At 38.9% G+C, this 21,078-nt stretch overlaps 1 protein-coding gene across 1 annotated transcript in view; it reads right to left on the bottom strand.

Moving 5' to 3' along the window:
• Window positions 1–5,330: 5,330 nt before the first annotated feature.
• Window positions 5,331–21,078, bottom strand: part of SNCAIP (synuclein alpha interacting protein) — an 86,000-nt gene continuing 70,252 nt past the window's right edge. Inside the window, exons 9-12 of the mRNA XM_084225268.1 lie at window positions 15,219–15,311; window positions 11,752–12,820; window positions 9,937–10,004; window positions 5,331–5,685 (exon numbers count right to left, since the gene is read on the bottom strand). Coding sequence (XP_084081394.1) covers window positions 5,607–5,685; window positions 9,937–10,004; window positions 11,752–12,820; window positions 15,219–15,311 — 1,309 coding nt within the window. The 3' untranslated portion in view covers window positions 5,331–5,606. The remainder of the gene's footprint in view (window positions 5,686–9,936; window positions 10,005–11,751; window positions 12,821–15,218; window positions 15,312–21,078) is intronic.

Genomic DNA, 21,078 nt, shown 5'->3' with positions numbered 1-21,078 from the left:
CATGGACCCCTGGCAGAATAGTTGGTTGTCTTGACAGTGCTATAAAAGTCACATGGTGTGAAGACATCACAGTTTTCTCTTTTAAGTTGATTCTTAAAAGGGCATATTGCAGTAGAATCACAGACCCATTAAAGGAGAGCTGCCTGAAAGGGATCTCAGGAGGTCATCCAAGTCCAGCTGCCTGCCTCATGGCATTTCTGATGGTTGTTGCTGGCATGTAATTTCAGACAGTTGCTTCTCCCACCTGTTCTTAAAATCCTCTGATTATGACTCTCTCCCATCTTCCCCCTGACTATTGTTTCCAGCGCTATCATTACTTGTGGAAAATTTTGCTAACACATGACCTCCGTATCATTTGCTATAGTTCTATATTTACTGCTTCTTGTTCTGCCCCTAGTAGACAATGTGCAGACCAACAAGGAGGGGCATTATTTCCATCCTCCTTTTAAGCTGTGTACTGGAAAAGAGTGGGCTTAATGTTTTCATGCATATGCAAACACATAGGTGTACGGCCAGGCCACAGCTTCTAGAACTGCAAAACCCCTGAATTTGTCCCCAAGCTGCAGTTTTTCCACACCCTATCTAAACATAAGGCTATGTTCATGTTTGAACAGGAAAGAGGGCAAACTCCTTTTGGGCCTTTTCCCTCACTTCCAGACCCACATGATTTTCTTTTCTTGGAGCAGTATTGCCTTCTGAAAACAGAGATAAAAAGCTAGCTCTGTGTTCTAACAACATCAGGATTTCTTATCAGTTTCCCAAATATACCCAGGATAATTATTTTCCTTCTTCCTGTACACTGCTTGCCAGTAAGCACACTGGCAAAACACCTAACTGTTAGACTGGGAAAGGAAGTGACTCTGCAGCTGTCAAAAAATGTTCTCCAGGAAACAGATGGCTAGAGCTATTATTTACAGCTGACCATATATGTTAGACAAAAGCCATCCATGCCGCAAAATCTGGAGTATCTGGAAAAGTGGTGATGCATTACTAAATGTGTGCAAAGAGGAGGGGTGGTTGGTGCTCTGTGCACAGCACCCTTCTTTACTTGGAAGAGGTTGTGTGGAATATTAAGAACCTCTTTAATTCCTCCTGTCCAAAGTCTCTGATAGTTGGATTAAAGTTACATATTGAGTAGCCATTATAATGAAGAAGAGATGGGTACAAATAGTGAGTAGTATGTCTGGTGTATGCAAGAAGGTGATAGGGCAGGGATATTCTACAGAGGCAGAGGATGGGCTGCAGGTAATCCCCTGCCTGGGCATTTACCCTTGGGCATAGAGTGCTCACCGTAGTTCTATGTCTGAAAGATATTTTGGTTGCAATGCCTGTGCTGTACTTCTCCTGCACAACTGTTTGCTTACTTCCAACTTCAAAATGGAGAGATTAAAAGTTATACAAAAGCTAACCAAGTCAAAGCCTATACTTGGGCACAGATGTGCAGTGGGAAAGACATTTCAGAAGAACTTACAATAGGAAATAAAATATATTTTGAGAAATTATCATTCCTATGTCATTGAGAAACCATTTCACGACAGACAATTAAGTCCTGCAGTTTGATGCTGCAAATGCAGGGACTACATTTAAAACAAATATTTCTGTTGATTTTTCATTAACTAGATTTTTAAAAGGCTAAGAAATATTTCAAGTGTATGAAGAGGTGAATCTTAGTCTATAGGCAAAGTTGCCTCACCTTTGAGATCCCTTCACTAATCCGTTAATTCATACCTGGCATATGATGTGCTGACATTTTTACTTTAGTTTTGATTGTGTTGCATGATCATATTCTGATGTTTCTTGTGATGGCAGGTGATGAAACATGCAAGAAATCAGCTCTCAGACAGCATATTTCTGAGACAGTTACCATCTTGTTATAAATTAGTGGATGTTGGGGTATTTTTTTTACTGTTATGCTGTCAGTCATATTTTGTTATGCCATCGATCTTATGCCAGCTTGATGCTACAAAAAGCTTTCTGAGTGACAGTTACAGTGAAGTGAATATTAAATCTAGACTGTCTAAATAGTGTCTTCCATCCACATCATACAACTATAGTTTATTGGTTAATACCTTACTAAACCAATGTATTTGACCTCTCACTTGGACACTGAAAGGCAGACAAATGGAGTATGATGAAAATGCTACTTTACTAATGCAGGACAAAGCACAGCCTACCATTCTGCTGATGAAATTAATGCACCATTCTTGCAGTTTTGATGCTGCATATGTGTCCATATGCTGCTTGTCTCAAATACCAGAACCAAATAAATCAGTCAACCATGAAAAAATCACAAGGTTCTTAGCAAATTATTTTCGTTTTTCCAAAAAGGAGTCAAAGATTACCTGAAATTGGGAATTCACTACAGCTGTCCAGCACCCTGTTTATCACCTTTGGTACAGAACTGCAGGATAAACACTGGGAGGCTTATTCTGACATCTTCTGGGTGACAGATCATGAAAAGTTATTCTTTGTATCTGTGGTGTCCACAGGTACAGTTTTACTAGGACACACATTGGCTCATTAGCAAATCACTGACTTCTTGGATCAAAAACTTCTGAGTGGGTGGAGGAGGATCTTTTGTGTAAGAGCTGTAATCATAAGGGGTTTATGTTCCTGCTAAAAGCTTTGGGTAAATGATATTTTCTGAAGATGTTTGATGGAAATTCCCTGATTATCTCTTCTGCCTCTGGGAAGTGCTTGTGCTTTGCTGACAGAAGCCTGACTTAGACTCATGCCAGAAGGGACATGCAAGGATTATAAACAAAACAAGAGAAGTAACAGCACCTGGATTTTATAGCTACTAAGGATACAAATACACAAAGCACACAGGCATCAGCCAGCTGAAGATCACAGAATCAGCATTTTTCTATAAGGCATGACATCAGATTATACCATGTGCAGGCTTTGGGGCCCTCAGTAGGAAAAAGTCTACAAATAAGGAACAATGAAATCAGCAGTTTATACAATATGAGTTCACCTTAAGCCTTCCAGACACTACTTTTCGTGCTTGCATCAAGCTTACTCTCTTCTGCACTAGCTTGTGCCAAAATATCTTTCTGTTGCAGTGTGCTCAGGAGCCATGGATATCCTTAACCACAGATCCCAAGCATCTCCTGGCATCATATTATCTCATGTAGTAATCTGCATTGTCCTAGCATACTTGCATTATACAGCAGATTCCCCACATGCTGTATAAGAATATACTTTGGAAATTGCTACATTGCAGAGAGCAGATAACTTTTAAATCCTCAGTCTCTAGAGCAGGCAGTTTCTTACTTTCAGATTTTGGTAATATGTACACCTTGTCCACTTCAAATCCTTTCACTGAAATTCAGTTTTACCCCCTGCTTCAGCTAGGTACAACAGACTGTGGCAGACTGTACACATCTCCAGTCAGTCAAGATCATTCAGCAGGACTGCTGCTTCTGCCATTCACGTGAACACGGTCAACCCTCTTCACATTCTCAAAAACTGCCAGTTTGTTTTAAGCCCCTCTACCAGGCACTGAATCTCTCCTTTTTAGCTCTCTTTCACCACCCTGGCAATTGCAGCACATGTGTCTCTTCTCATTTTGCTTTCAGATTTTTCATATGCACACAGATGACAGGAGGCCCAGTTAGAGGTACTGCTGTTCCTGACTCACAGATATTTTTGGAGGTTTGGTTGTTTCTTTAAACAGGTCAGCTAGGCTGCGAGGTTTATCACTTTAGCTAAAAAATTAGAGTCCTGCCAAGTGGCAGATAAGAACTGTGGAAAGAATTTCTGAATTTCATTTCTGCAAGTACAGGCTTTTATTTTTTTATATTGTGTGGGCTTAGGGCTGGGTTTTTAGTGTGTATGTGTGTATTGGACTTTTTGTTGTTTGTTTTGGTTTTTTTGGGGTTTTTGTTTGGTTGGTTGGGTTTTGTTTGTTTGTTTTTCTGATGCCTCAGTTGGCCCTGTGTTTATCCAGTAGTACTCTGTGCTTCCCCAAGGTGCCTGGGGCATTCAGACATCTTGGCCCATGCAAGCTGTGTGGCCAAATGTGACATCATCCCAAAGACTGACACAAAAAAGACATTTATCACACCTAATTAAACACATCCAAATAGTAAGAAACTATTCCTATAACTTTACTATCTCAGCTCCCCTGTAGTAAGTAGGAAGGAATTGGCTGATTCTCTGGGCAAATAAGACATATCTAATAGGCAGAATGAATCATTATCATGAAGTTTCTCTCTCCTCACTGACCATAAATGAAGCCCAACAGTCAAGATAAACACAAAAAAAGGCAAGAGAAACTGCACAGAAATCAACTCCATTGTACTTAATCAAAATCCTCACGTGCCCACATTTTTTTAGTTACTAGTTCTGCATTTGCAGGAATTTAATTATCACAAGATCATAATTTTTATGTCCCTGTCCACTACTGGGAAGTTGGAACTCAATGATCTATAAAAGTCTTGTCCAGCCCAAACCATTTCATGATTCTATGACTGTCTTTGTGACAAAGAAAGAATTTCCTTGGCAAACTTTCTTTGACTGCCCTGTGTTATATTAGAACAGTCAGCACAACAAATCCTCATGACTTTGAATCTTTCTCAGCAAACTGTAGCAGTCTTCAAATGGAAATAAATCAACGTAATCAAAACAAAATAAAGCAAATGTATGCACACATACTTGCTATAAATAAATGTGACAAGTAAAGATTGCCTAGTAGTCTGCTTTTGGATGTTGTGCTGTAGGATGCATTTGAAGAATGTACTCATAGTTTACCAGAAGCAAAGTGAAGGAATTCATTTTCAAAAGTTAAAAGAGCATTCAATAAAGGGATCATGACAGCTTTGAGAGAATGTGGATTAGAGTTTCAGGATATTATGCAGTAACTTCAACAAAGCTGAGCACACTGCCAGTGCTTGGCAAGTAGCAGTAATTGGTAATTTAAAACTGCATTTACACTTTTTTTTTTATTTCTACACGTTTTAAAGCTGATATAAGACTACTAAATATTAAAGCAACTTTTGACACAACTAATTGACTGAAATCCAGAAACTGGATGTTGTCTAATTATCAAATGAACATCAAAAAGAACAAAAATCCATACAGCTCAAAAGAGGAAATGAATTACAGGAAGTATCTGCAAGCAGTGTATCCTATTAACACCGTCTTTATTTCCTTTTTACAAAAAATAGAAATACCAACAGACAAAACATACTAAAAAAAAATATCAATGCTTTTGCCTTGATCTCACGGAGGAGCCGAGCAGGCAGAGTCCTGGATGAAACTTTGACAGTATATGCTGTTGACAAAGGGAAATAAAGATATATGACAATATATCCATGCAAGACACAAAGTACAAAATGTGTTCCGTGGCCTAACAAACATTTTGGAGGTTGCAAGTGTCATAACAATTTTCAAATTGTTACTTCTGCTCACCCATGCCTTTATACAGCACAGCTTACAAACAAGTTACATATACACATATATCATAAAAAAGATTTGTATATGGTCTAACTGATACAAATTAAGGCATCCTAACAGCTGCTGGTGAGGGGTATGTCTCATATTAGTGTTTCAAAAGGCTATATTTCAGGTATTTCAAACAAAGTGAGACATCATGACATGTTTTAGAGGAAGACTTCCTGCAGCTCTGGCTCTTCAATACTCTTTTGACTGTCAGATTTCTGGATTTTCTGGTCATCATGCCTGGAGAAAAAAATGGATAAAATTACTCAGTGGTAACATTAAAAATATAAAGGGGTTGTCAGTATGTTTATTTACCCTGTTTTGTTTTTCCACTCATATGTATTCAAATCTGAATTAACCTTTCTCTCTGGGCTTATTTTTCTAGACATATGCTAAACAAAACACTTTTCATTATTGTAGATTTTTTCTGAGTTCTAAATTCATTCTGAAATCAAATCTGAAAACCAATGGGATGATGAGGAGCTTTTTAAGTCACAGCACTAATTAGTGTGTTGTTGTCATGTTCTGGTGATAAAGCAAAGAATATTTTAAAAATTCCTTGTACTTTAGAGAAAAGTATCACAGTGACAGAAGGATTCACTACAATCAACATCAGACATATCTTATTGGTTTCTGAGTCTGCCTGTAATAGAATTATCACCGTTAATAATCATCAGAGAGAAATGAACCTCTCTATCTATTGTGTAGGAGATTTGAATGACAGCTTGTCAATTAGAGTAGAAAAATTAAGCACAACATATTTGTAGCACTCATTTTCTTCACTTCCTGTCATATGTTCTTGTTCTGAATTCCCAGTATGCTCCCCTTCTCTTCCATTAACTTTCCAACTGATTGTTCACTAAGCATCCAGTCCATGGCAATTTTCAAACCTGTTGAGAGCCTCACTTTTAGTTACTACTACTGAAGAGCAAAACTCCTGCAATACAACCATGACTAGCTGGTTTGCAGCTGCAAAGGACAGACCCTAGAATGAGAGCAAGACTGTGTACGAAGAAGTTTGCCTTTAACTCATAAGCCTTGACTCTTGTAAGCCAGAATAGCTTTATTTCAGTCTACAACTATCCCAAAGAATCAAATATTCCTAAGAAACTTATACTTAGGATGGTTAGTTAACCTGGTGGTTATTTCAGGGTTTAACAGAAGCTGACCTCATAAGTGCATGAGTGATCATTCTATTTTAAATCCCTCTTTATTCATCTAAATTACAGTTGTTACATACCCAAAGCAAGATCAAAAGGCACAGAATTGAGCCAGACAAGACAGATTTTGCAGGACTGAGTCTGAGGAGGTAGAAGAGGAGCTTAACTCTTTGCCATACCTACATGTTGGCATTTCAGGTGCATTGCTGTTATCATAGCATTAACTGTATATCTTTACTAAAGGATGCTTTATAAGGCTAAGACTAACCTGCTGCATTGGCCTAGGCTTGCAGTGTTGAAAGAGCCTGTGGGTGAGTTCCCCATGTAGAGGCTCACTAGGCACACCAAAGAGCCCCTTTGGCAGCTCTACAGCTGCAGTGTCACCTCAAAGAAGAAAATTTTTGGCTAATGCAGATGTGACAACACTGAACAGATATGCTTCTTACAACTGCGCCTCCCAACCTGGAGAAAATGTATTACTAATATTGCTAATTAGTAACCAAATTTCTAATTAGATTTTTAACATATTTTAGTGCCTGTATCACCACTAACACATCCTCTCATGCAACAAACAGTGATGCATGATCACAACAGTTCACAAGAGAACAGAGATAAATCTTCTGCAACAAAGCTAATTTCACATTCATGTTACACTCTACTAGTATAGTTACTAGCTACTGGTTAGTAATTAGTTAATGGTTACTATTTTGTTGGACATATAGAGAAGCATTCTTTTTCTGGAGAATATATTTGAAGTTGTAATTTATCCAGTATTAGGCCTAGCAGTGGGTTATGTATTAGGTTAGATCCACTTGCTGTTTTAGCAGCATGCCCATTTTACTATTTGACAGACATCTGATGATGGATTCTGCTGAGTGCCCCCACGTAAGAAGCAATTTTTGCTGTTCATAACTGTACCTATGTACAGGGTTTTATATTGATATGGTGAATTACTGCTTATTTTAATGTAATGCAGATCTCAGATTATTCAAAGTGTGGGAAAGAACTGTTCATTGGCATACAGGTAAGATGGAAAAAATACTACAAGTATTTGCTTGGAGCTGTAATAAGCAAAAAATTAGCTAATCCTTCCAAAAGAGGAAAAATACCCCAACCCATCTTGCACATCCAAAAATTTCCTCCAAGGCTTTAGGAAAAACAGGGTGTATCAAATTTAAATAGGCCACTAAAAAATTTAGCACAGTCTTGTACTATTAAGCTGTGACCAACATGAAAAAGTAAACTACAAAGCCTTAAAGTACTTTGGGTGTTTTGAATGAAAACAACAACAAGAAAAAAAAAAAGAAAAAAAGAAAAAAAGAAAAGAACAGAAGCTGAAGAAAAAGTGCTGGAAACTAGTTGGCAGGAACACAATCTCACTGAAAGCAGATTTTGTATAATGACTTCAGATTTCAGAAAATGCTAATGAAATCCCCTGTTATAAGGGTATAGTGTCACAATGGGCTTGGGACAGTGTTTACAAATATAAATTCCCAATGTAAAAATCTGTGAAGTTTTTAACCACCAAAGACTGTCCTGTTTTCCAAAAAAGGCTTTTATTTTTTTCAAAATAGTTCTGAAATGCTAATTATGTAGTGTCCCCAGACTTTACAGTGAAAATTCAGTGTCCAGGAGGTTGTAGTGTATACAATGGTGATGTTCTTTAAAGATTCAAGTATCACAACCACTGGGCATCATGTAGTTGACAAATGACAGGCACCCATTTTGCTATTCAAAAATGACAACGTATGCTAAAGGTCATTACAAGGGCTGACTTAGAAGCTCTGAGAACCTTTGGTCTGTGTCCTGCTTTCTGAAAAGCAAAATACAACTTCCATTCTTATGTGATATTTGGAAATCTCATGCCACAGACTCTAGCACATAGTTTGCCCACTTCCTAATTTGTGGGTACTGTAACACCTCCTCAAGATGCGCCATTCATGCACTCTGCTCCTTGCTTCCTACTCCCTGGTTCTCCAAGTGTCCATGGTAATGGAGGCAGCTTTAGGATATGGTGCCTGGACCAGCAGAGCCTGGAGGGATAGCCAGGAGTTTGTGCCCAACCCTCTCCCCCCCAGCAAGTGACTCCACAGCCCTGCAGTGGCAGCCAGACATTCCCTGTCTCTCATTTCTGGGAAAATGCCCCATGGCCATTCTCACACAAGAGCAGTTACACAAGGCAAGTGACAAACTACAACAACTGCCTACACCTAGGAGATGGCTCTAACATAAGGAGGAGATTAAAAATTTTGTATTACTCTACGATCTGGACAGGCAGCTGGATGTTTTGACTGGAAGTTGCCCACTGATGCACCCTCGAACTGCTGCCATACAGTTTTCTGCACAGAAGTTTCCCTCTTTGTTTTCAGGAGAGAATGAAACCTCTTGGAAATCCTGCAGTTTCTGGTTTCACACACACTGTGCCAATGGCTTCTGAACAAGACTCATATTTCCATTACAGAAATTGAGCTTTTAAGTATGGGAAGATCCTGGCAATAGAAAACTAGTGAATGGACCTCCCGTCCTCCTTGCGTTAGATGTTTAGAAAGCACTAACTTGAAAGTGACTGAGGGTCTTGAACTGCAGAATAACTAATATCAAACTAACTTTACATCTCAGTTTAACAGAAAAAGAAAAAAGGAATTTGTGAGTGCTAAGAGTTAAGTGAAAATGACAGGTCATTTTTAGAGAGCATTTGCTTATAAAATAAACATTTTATCAAGTGTTGTTTTTTCCAACATATCTTTATGGAATTGAGGGACTGGTTTTTATCTGCCTGAATAATCCTGATGGAACAGGACTAAATTAAAGAGTTTGAATATGTCAGAGTTATTCTGATATTAAAAAGAGTTAAAAAACAGATTTAACTTCAAAGTCTAAGGGAAAGTAAGAAAAATGTGTGAAAATAGAAGAGCGCTTAGACTTACAGTAAAGCATTCTGCTTCATGTTCTCTGTATTCTCTCTAGAGATGAACTGTGGTCTTTTTGCTCTTCTCATGAGGGGAAATTTAATTTCCATTCTCATCTGGTACTTGACTTTTATTCAACAGAGGCAGAATACTCAGCCAAAGTCTGCTATATACCCTGGTGGATTTATGAGCATGAATACTTTCTGTACTTGCTTGGAACTGAAATCCTGTAGCCAGTTCAATAGTGACATCAGCAGAAATCCATCATACATTTTTGCTTTTCTAGGAATTTAGATGTTCATCTACTTCCCCTCTTGTGAATCAATCAATTCAAGTGCTTCAGTTACAGTGTTAACAAACACATAAAATTTGAGAAAAGAAGGCAACAGAGATGCTAAACATTACCACGCATAAGCACATACCAAGCATAGTTACACAGCTCTTCATTCAACGTGCTAGAAGAAAGACTGCTGTAGCTGAAGGAAGGGTCCTAAAGAAGTACAACATCATAACAATTAGGAGCATGCACAGAACTTCCCACATGCATAACATGGAAATCAACTAAAACATGCAGTCAGATAGCCACAGTAGCATTTAAACAGATTTCTTTTTGCACCTGAATCTGTTACCTCTTTGAGATATGTGCTGTGGTCCTTTGGGTTGCCATGAAAATTCATTCTTTCCACAGTTCTGATGCTGGCAGCAGTGACATGCAAACATGGTCTTTTCACAGAACAAGCATTTTATATTGCAAGCATCAATACTGTTAGAATTACCTCATTCAATCCTTCAAATTTCTTAGGGAACTACAAAAAAATGCTCACGGCCCTGCAACCTATCAGAACATCTTTGAAAACAGACTATCTTTTCCCCTGTCACTATAAAATCTGAATCACCCTTAAAAAAATAAAACCATTGTGTTATAAAAATACTTCTTTGTTAAACAGGCTGTTCAACTAGATGGTGCATGTCTTTAAAGACTTAAATTAGTGGTCCATATTGTGATTCTGAGTAGACTCTAAGAAATGCAGTCCCACTTCCATTTAGCCCTTTAGGTCTCCTTTGAATTTTTCATTCAGTTTCATTTAATTTCATTTCAGTTTGCTATAGCACTACTGGTCTAACAGTACCCACTAATATGGACTATTTACTATTCCCCAGTTCTCTCTTTCCACTCTTTCTTTTGCCTCCTCTTTGCCTAAGATTTTCCTGTATTTTTCTCCCATTAACTTGTCATACTTTTACAGTATATAACTCACTACTGCTGCCCCTCCTCCTATTGGCCTACTTTATGGGTTTTTAAATCTTGAAATTATTGTTTCACCTCATGTCTTTCCATCTACTGCTTCCCTCCCTGCCTGTCTTCCACAGAGGATTAAATCATCAGCAATCCCCTCTCACTCATCTCTATTGTATCTCCAGATGCTCACACTTCTCTCCACTCCACAAACATACTGCACCCACAGTATTTCCTACATCTGTCTCTTCTATTCTGTACAAAATCACAGAATCACAGAATTAACTAGGTTGGAAAAGACCTTTGAGATCATCAAGTCCAACCTATGACCTAAAACCTTGAAAGATGCATTTGCTACAAGTATTTTCTCCTATCTTTTAGACAAGAGGACAAGCCTTTTAAGTGCACACATCCCTCTTTCCCTTAGGTTCCCAGAAAAGGCACTCTGTTCATTGAGGAGAGGGAATGATCTGAGCCCAGTATGTTTTCTGACAGGCCAACCATATGCTCTGACACAAGAAGACTCCGTGCTATGAGAAGAAGGTGGTCAAAGAAGACTTGCTGCCGACAGCTTATTGTTTTTCTTATTCAGTTGGCCTCATCAGTCTTTATAGGACAGGACAGGGCTAGTCCTTCAGTTATTTTCTCCTAAGAAAATGCATGGTTTCAAGACTGGCATTCTCATTGTATGTTTTGTCACTCACTGCAGCACCAAACATAATTTCCATGTGAATCACATCTCTGTGGGAAGCTTTCATCACAGAATACGGGAATCATGTGCCCTAGGAGCACAGACTCTATACATAAGTAATACCTGCCACTTCTTGGAAAATTCTTCCAAAACTGAAAAGTGGATGGGCTTTCTGTAGGTGAAATACAATAAAGTATTTGTGTACATCATTTTGCAATAGAAAGGTAGAAGGAAGAAGCTGTCAAACTTATGCCTTACTTAATGAGAAAATTAAAAAAAAGAGGCCCCTCCTTCCTTCAGTGTACTCACTGGCTTGTTTCTTCCTTTTGAAACAACTGCTGGATTTCCCTTGCTTTCTGTGGTCTTCCTTCCTAGTGAGGTAAAAGGCAGCGTTGAGGAGGTTTTGATAAGGTTTGCTGTTTGACAGTTGTTGTTGTTATTTTGGTTGCCACTCAGTGTCTCCATTATGGAACGAAAGGCTCCAAAAGGCCTTTTCATCTGGTCCCCTGCATGCTCCCCAGAGCTGGCTGGAGCCCGCACGACTCCTTTGCTCCGGTCTTTATCCTTTTCCTCATTTAGTTCTGACTCTGCCAGTTCCACCTGCACCACAGGCTCCTCAAAAGTCACTCGAAGTTTCAAATTTTGAGAGGTTCTGCGCTTTGAGGACGGAGATTTGAGAGCACTCTTTGGGCTGGTGGCAACCTTCTGGGCAGCAGCACTGTCAGCGCTGGATGGAGAGCTGTCTGCACAGAACTGGCTCTGAGGTACTGCCCCAGGCTGATATGGGGCTTCATTATCCACATCGCTGCTCTCCGAAGTCGGGGAAGGACTGTGGCCGTCCACTGACTTAGAGACCCGGATACCGAAAGGGAAGCGCCGTCCTGCTGTGGAAGTGTGCTTCTTAAGCATCATGTTCAAACTCTCTGTGCTCTCAACACTCTCCACTATAGGCTGAGGTCTTGGTTTGTCAGTTCTTTTCACGGGGGTGTTCTTGTGGTCCTCAGAATTAGCTGAATCTGTATCAGACTCGCTGAGAGACCGCTGCATCAGCTGCCTCAGTCGGGCCAGCTTCAACTCCCTTTTCTCTGGCAAAATCTTCTTCACGTTCTTGGAGGATGCGTGAGCATCCTGAAATTCCAAAGTCAGCTTTTCCTGCATACAGACATTTTCAGAGATTTCCTTCCCCAGCAACTGGCGCAAGATTTTATCAGAGTCCTCATCTTTTATCTTAGCCCGAGCACGAGTAGATGTGCTTGTTCCCAAGCTGCCAAGAATCTGAATCCCATCTTGGGCGTTCAATTTACTTTTTGGTGGAGACAATTCATCTGCTTCAGATGGTTTCCACTGAGGTTTGCCAGAAGCAGGAGATGACGGCAAGCTTAAAGAAAAAAAGAGGAAATGTCACAGCAAAATTAAGGCATATCTAAAATGTGAAAGTGGCATTTCCAATATATGTGTCTGTCTCAGTTTATTGTTACTTATCCTTTTCATCTCTACTCAATTCATTACTGTGATGCCACAGCAAAGATTCCATAGAGAAGGATGTAATACTGTTTCTACTCCTATGTAGAATTTGAGTATCTTCACTTTTTCTTACAACAAAAAAAAAACCAACAAACCTCCTTAAAATCAAAACTTAGAATGGTTATTCAAACACCAAATATGACTTTTTGAGGAAAACTCTAGAGAAATGACTCCTATTAGTGAGAGTTGACATGCAAAAAAACTCTGCAAGACCAAATGCCTACTATTCAAGTCACATCATAATACAAAAGTAGTTTATTAAGTCCTGTGAAAGTACCACCTCTCTGTATAGCATTGATTTCATAAATCTAAACTGCATCTGGTATTAATAATAACAACCATACAAGACCTCACAAAAAATCAGGGCAATTTGTACTGAAAACCTTTTCAAATATGAAATACTGAAAAGCAAGAGAAAGGTGACATGAATGTATTTCAATACTAATAGAATAATAAATTAAATTTAGAACTCCAATGGTTTTACAGAAGGAAACAGCAATTTCAACAATGCCTGGTTTGTGAAGAATGTAAATTGCAGAGACCTTTTCTCTTCCTGTGACATACGCTAGAGCTCATGACACTTCACATTCTTACTCCAAATTTCCTCTAAGCAAGGATAAGGTGACAAAATTTAGGTTCTTGTGAGGTTGGCAAGCATCTTCTGCTCTGATGAGTCCATAGTTCTCACAGTGTAAAAAATTCCCATGCCTATACTAAACACCTCATTTACAATTAATTTTATGCTTTTTTTTTTCTTGAGGAAAACCTACACACTCCAAAGAACATGCATTTATCTACAGTGCACATTCCCAATAAAAGGAATATGTTCTCTTAGATCTGCTACTGCCTCCTTGGATGATGAAAATATCTACAAGTAAATTCCAACTAAAAGGAAAAGTAGTAGCCAACTATGAAATAAAATAAATAGAGTGCAATTTTCAGACTTGGTGGCTTAAACAAAATGATATTGAAGCCTACCCTTTTACAGAAATAATGAATGATGACTGATTTGCTTTTGCCTGATTTACCTGATACTGAAAGTAAAACAGTCCTGGTGCACACCAGAACTCAAATGAGAGACCACTTGGAAAGATGAAGCAGCAAAAATCATAGAAACCAAATGAGCTGGAGAACAGCTTTTGGTCCCATCTGTTGAGCTGGCACACAGAGAAGACAAGGATTCCTTAAAAAAAGGCAAACCCCGCTTTTTCCAGTGTGGTTTTCTACTTCAGCAGGAGTTTGGAGTTTACAGCCCCTTCCTAGCTGAAGTTCCTTTACACAAATGCTTCTCCAATCCTAATGTCTTTGTTATCTACAACTGCAACTGTTTGCACTTGTCTGAAATAGTGACATGAAATTCAGGGCCGTGGAGCACTTCTACAAGAAATGCTTAGGATTCTGTGAGAATTGAAAAAAAGCAGTCACTGACCCTACAAGTTCATACTTGATTACCACAGCTCTGATCGTCAATGGCTGCAGAAGTTTTTATGCTGGCTTTACATTTTCACACACATGTAGCCCCCTAACAACCCTGAAAAAGGGAAAAGAACTGTATATGGCTTCCAGAGAGGAAAATAGATTAAAAAATAAGGATAACCCGAGCTCTACTTGCATGTGAGTTACTTTATTGCTTTCAAAATCATCTTCAGATTGCTGTGAGAGTGAAGTCATGCTTGCTTCATCTCCTTCCATGCAGATCTCTCACCATCAGAGAGACCCAGTCCTCTGTCTCCCTCTTTAATGTCTGAAACTTGTGTTTCTGTGACTTCTGTCAGGATATGTAAACAATAGTTTCCAGACTTTTGACTTTTTATACAAGCTACAGCAGGTAAAAGATTTAATGAGTATAAGGAAACTTATTAATATGAAAGCAGAGGTTTTTGACAACTTTTTATTACTTACTGCTAAAAGTAATGTATGAGAGACCAACAAAACATAAAACTTTACGTCTTTCCTAGGGTTTCTAGGATCTACTGCTGTTCATCTAATTCAAAACATACTACATTCCACTGTAAATTGGCTTTCACTCTATTGGGAAGCAGGGACTATCTAGTTTATGCTCAGAAATTTCCAATATTTATCAGCATTACTTACTGTCAAACTCTAGAAGCTCAGCTTCAAGTCCACAAGGTAGCCCCACATTTTCTTTACAGAACACATCTGCCATGTAGCCAGATCACAGCTTTTCCTGACAACTGATACATTATGAAAATGTGCAAATGCAGGCTGCAGTACAGTTCCAGTCTCCTTACCTTGGGGATGTGGGCAGTGACTTGCCCTCTGAGCGCTGGGCTTCTAAAAGCTGCTGGAGCTGGTTCTGTAATGTCACACGTTCCACAGTCTGCCTGCAAGAAAATGTAAGACTGTTTACCTCCAATTGTAGAACTGACTGCTAAGTAAGTTAAGAGGAAACCTGATACTACCCTTTCAACTCTGAATTAGAGAAAGAAGTCCCCCTCACCTGTACTTTATAAACTGGATAGAGAACTTATAAATATGAACATAGACAGTTTGTGCTTCTGTCTGAATCTCAGCTGACATTTTGTGATCACTGTGCAAGAACAACTGAGAAAAACTTATTTGTCAGATTAATTATTATACTTCATATAAGGACAAGGGTATGATCATAAGCATCAGTGAATTGAAACTGACAGACAAAAAATATGGTAAATTTAGGGCATTTGTTTCTTGCTTGTTTATGGAAAAGAATAGAAAGCACACAGATTAAGCAGTCACTTCCTACATTTGGTGGATGGCCTTCATCACCTGAGCAACAGCTCAGGGAACTGCTCTCTCCCTTTCTACTTGCAAATGAGCTCAGAGAAAAGTTTCTGCCCACTGGAGAGGATTGGTCCAAACTACAGCTGCAGGATGGAGTTGAGTATTTGATGTCTGTACCACATCTGCTTGTGGTGCAACCTTTTCAAAGGTCCTACCTGGGCTCTGCATCCACCTTATCCCTGTACCATACCTACCAAAGTGTGTCACTTTCAGTGTGGTGTTGTGATTTGCATTGTTTTTCAAATAACTTTAGAGACCAGAACTTTAAAAATTGCAATAATACCTAAAAATTGTTAATGAGAGTGATATCCACACTACAAACTCCATTTTCCATTTGTGACCTGTAATCACATCTGTTTGTCCTGCAACATACCTACTTCCCTTGGATGGTCTCAGTTGAGCATTATAACCTGCAAAGGCTGAAGTACAATAATCGCAGATTAATTTGTCACAAAAAGATCATCTTTTTCCTGCTTCCATACAATTCTGACATTCCATTCTTACATCAAAACATCCCTTTTTGTTGAAAACCACAGGTAACATCTGTTTAGTGATCTGTAATTTTCAATGTATCTAAACATTGCACTGACAGAATTATTTGAAAACTTCTAGAAAATTAGAGATTTGGAGATTTTTATTCCCTGGTCCTAACCAAATGATCATGGGAAAATTACTTTTTATCAGGTTCCCCCAGGCTGTGTTTCTGTTGCTGTCTATGTTTTTAGTACTTTTATTCTTGTTGGATTTGCAGAACTAAGGCAGTTTTCTACCAATGAGCTGGATATTTTCCTAGCTCACACTCCATCAGCAAAAGATTTAGCTGTGTTCCAAATGCAGTCCTTATAACTGGAAATGTCAAGGCCAGAAAAAATCCAGATCACTTTTTAGAGGTTGTACTTACAGAGCTCACAGAAAAAAGGTTTTACTTTTAATATATCAAAGTGAGTTTGAAAAATGAAATAGAAATAAAGGTGTGATCTTGACATACTGCCTTGCATTTTACAACACAGCCATGCTTTATGTAGATCCTTTCTTCCTTTAATTTTCCATCTTTCTTCCTCTGGCCTACACACTTCCTTAGACTATTTTAAAATTACTTCTTCCATCTGTCAACATTAGCTTATATTGCAGTTCCCCAGATACTCTCCTATAAGAGCCAGTGAAATTCTGTTTAGGTTGTGATGCAATTAATCTGTTTTCTTTTCCTTTTATCATTCCTTCAATTTCTTTTTCTAAATAATGCAGCTAACAGTTTTTTATGTTTTTAGCTTCAGTGGAGATCTATGTCTACCTCTTGAGGTAGTGCTCATTGCACTTAAACAATTTATTGTGCTAAAAGAGTTGAAGTTTACTCCATTTTCACAGTTTAACTAGTTAGTGCATAAGTCACAGACACCCACACTTCTTGCCAGCACTATCCCTAAAGATAAATAACATGTACATATATATTCCAAGATAACAATGGCAACAGGGGATCACAACTTCTTGGAATAGCAATAGTGCAAAGTATTAAAGCCAGACTGATCTGGCTTTAGGAGATAAGATCACTGTAGCTTCAGAGGTAAGAGGCTGTACTCGTTTTATTACAATTGATGGTCAAATTCTGGGGATCTTAGCTTAGCCAACATTCCCAGTGAGTAATATGTAAGGATTCTTTGGTGTCTAAGTTAGACATCTGGGGACCCCAAATACCTCCTTATGGAATCAGGGAGCTCAGTAACTGCAGAAGGAATAGGCTGAGGCACTGGGCTCTGCAGGAGTATCTCTCATAGCATGTTTTTTCATTTCTCAGGTTTTGGTTTTTTTTTTTTTCCAAATAACACAAGAATGACTGCGTTACAAAGCAGAACATAAAGTGGCTTAACTAAGTGAAAAAGAGATGAACATTTCCAAGTTTATATTTGGTTTCTTACTATATGTCTATATAACATGATCTACCCCAGGAAAAACCCCACACAACGAAAAATCAGACCAACCTGCACACACTTTACCATAATACTACGGAAATATTTATTCAGTTATTTTTACAGCTGCTCCTAAGATGTTCCAGAAAATAATGGATTTCTTTCTTACAACACAAAAAAGTGCCTACAACAGAGAATATTAAATCATTTTCTCAACCTCATCTTTTGACTCATGGTTTGTGTTGATCTCCATCTTGCCAGAGATTTTGGCTTGAGAGCATATCAGATGAATCAGTAGGTGTCTCACTCATTAATTGATTTGCCCATCCAGGTCCATAAATGTAGGACAGTACCATCTGGAAATGCAGGTCCATTTTCAGGCAGCATTGCAAAAGAAGTCTATAGAAGCACTCACTTTATGTCATTAATTCTGACATGCTTTTTTCAGATCAGGAAAGCCCAAATAATACAAGTTATACTGCAAGTAAGAATTTTCTACACTGGCAACTATGGATTTTTTTGGGCAGGTGAAATCAGTGAGAGAATAACGAGGATTGTAAGACCTGTGAAGATCTCAGGAAGTAAAATGAAAGCAAATTACTTTGTATAGCCTCTATAGGAAACATTTGTGACTGTTCTAAGTATTCTGTTTAGCTCAGGAAGTCATACTGGATTGAAAAAAATCTGTAATTAGCAAGAGATTTAAAGCAAAGCTGGCGTTTTGAAGCCAGTAACACCAGGCCTTTGTGGGCCACTTTCTACCTATGGAAAGAATTGCTTGTTTTTTTCCCTCTTAGTGGAAACCCTCAGCTAATCCTCCTGTGAAGATTTGATGGAACATTTGTAATTTCCACTTATTTACTTTTTCCAAATATAAAGGCTTTTGCCCCTGAAGGGAGACTTAGCTCAGAATATTTTTCTATACTCCTCTGAACTTGTCCTCTGAGCTACTTTGGTTCAAAGAGCTGAAAGATGTGAAAACTGGGAAAAAAATGATGATATTGTTTTGATTTTATGTCTTCTGTTAATAAATGGCTCCAAACAGTATGATGGCTTGGAATAACTTCTCTCTAGAACTCCTCTTTGTTGCTTGGTGGCTGGAAGAATTCATAAAAAGAGAATGGAGGATGATACATCCTTCCTTGGGTTAAAACCTTTGAAGATTCAGGTCTTGATAAGTACTTGTCTAAGAGAGTTTCTGCATTGTTTTTCTTCCTGCAGAATATCAACCATTCCAGTCTTTCTCAGGTTGGGGAAATAGTATTACCAGATGAGGCTCCTATATTTCATCAATAAGGCACTCAGAAAAAAGAAGATTGCATTATCAGCTCGTGCTTATGGAAGCTGAGGGAAGGCTGGGAAACACACAAGAGCCCTCAGTGTTTTGACCATTCAGATAATCCATTGTGACACAGTCATACCTCTTCTGTCTCTAGAGCAGTGTTCATTAACCCTGGGAGAAGTACTGGTGAAAATCCAGGAAAGCCAGCTCAACTGCCCAGGTTGCAGTTATTCCTACGAAACAGCTATGTTAAGAACATTTCAAAGAATGAGACAGCAAACTTGACTCCTATCTGTTGACATCTAATGTCTTCAGGATATTCTTAACTTCTTTCAGGATTTTCAGAGGTGTTGCAGACAGTGAATTCTCCTGCTGTGAATAAGGCCCCCTTGACAAGCTGCTCCATGGATGCACTTTGTACCATCCTTGGATTTTTCAGAAGGATGACAACTGCAAAACAGGGCAAGAGTCTTCTTCCATCATCCCTTCTGGCCCCTGAGCATGAGCCTCTGAACATGGTCCATTTATCAAAACCTCTTGTGGCCTGAGGCCTGCAGCCCAAATAGCCATGCAGAAGCTGCTCCTTCAAGCAGAAAATAGATAGTAAACTGCAACAGGGTTCCACAAGAGACACATCTCTGTAGAAGAGGGAGAAAAGGCTGCTGCTGCACTTACTGAAACTGATCTGAAGCCTGAAAAATAGGCTGCTGAAGGGAAGGAGATTTAAGTTGAGCTGAAACAAACTAAGAAACTCATCAGGAGCCAGATAAGAATAATTTCAATTACTACCTATGGATGCAGTCTGTGAGACAACAGGGATACTTCGTTAAGTGTTAATGCTTTTGTCCTGAAAGTCACAACTAGACTATTTCTCTGGGAGTAAGCAGCCTGCTGACTCAGATAACAACTCCTTTCTTTCCAAACGAGAGGGAAAATTTTATCAAGTACTGTGTGAGAACAGAAAAGAACTGAAATATGGGTATTCTGTGGTCGCCACTTCTACTTCCTGGTTTTTTTGAGTTTTTTCCTACTGAATTATGGAGAAAATATATTTCGTTATATTACTCATGATAGGAGTCAGCTGCTAATTCTGTCTTCTAGGGAAATGCCCTATGTTTATTTTTTTCCTTTATGTCAGAGGATATTATTTTTCAACAAATGGACAAAGTACAATGAGGTACATTGACATAACCAGGGAACATTGTCAGGGTATAAAATTATGAAAATGGTATATGCTATAATGATGCTCAGTTCAGTGTTTGTATTTTTGACATTATAAATGTAAAAGCATGAAAATATTGCAAAGGCAAAAAGTAAACATAAAGACAGAGTTCACTTCCTTGCTACTGTCATGGACAAAAGAGATTCGACATGGGGAACTTAAGTTAATTCATGGTTTTTTAGCATAAATATTTCATTACTGGTTCAGGTACTGGGAAACAAAGAAGGAATACATTTAAATTATCTATCCTCCCCTTTTCAAAGCTCAATTTCTCTCCCAGATTCACCTGCACACCTAGCTCCTCTTCACCATTCCCAGGCTTCGCTCCAGGAACCTCTCTTGCCCTCTTGTCATTGCCGCAGGTTACCCCCAGTCTTTTCAGCGAGCCAACATGCAGCACAGGTCAGGGTTCATATGCAGAACTTTCTCTCTGTTGCTCCTTTCTTCCCACCCTTTCCTATTCTCTAGGGTGGGTCTTTGACAGGCTGAATTCCAGTCAGGATATCCCTGGCTCTGGGCTTCTCCATGGGCTGCAGCCCTTTCAAGGGATGCACCTGTTCTACCATGGGTACTCTAGGGAGCATTTGGGAGTACGCCTTCTCCACCTTGGTGAACCTCCAGCCCCTCTGGCCTTGCTGTTCCCTCTGATTGTCACTCTTTTGTTTCCTTTGTCTCTCTGTCATTTTCTGCTCTTTTTTAGGTATGTTTATGACCAGTGGGGCTTAGCTGTGTCCTACAGTGGGTCTGTTTCAGAGAGTTCTGCCTAGCAAAAAGAAGCTCCTCACTCATTCTCACTGAGGCCACTTTGCAGCTCCCCTGCTAGTAGTGTATTCTAATTCAGACCAAATACAATTAGCTACACGTTTATCACCATAAAATGATATGGTGTCCTTGAAACATGTGGTAATTAGAAGTAATTTTCA

The sequence above is a fragment of the Fringilla coelebs genome (genome assembly GCF_963513975.1).
Source record: "Fringilla coelebs genome assembly, chromosome: Z".
NCBI classification, from domain to species: domain Eukaryota; kingdom Metazoa; phylum Chordata; class Aves; order Passeriformes; family Fringillidae; genus Fringilla; species Fringilla coelebs.
This window is presented reverse-complemented; position numbering and strand designations above follow the sequence as displayed.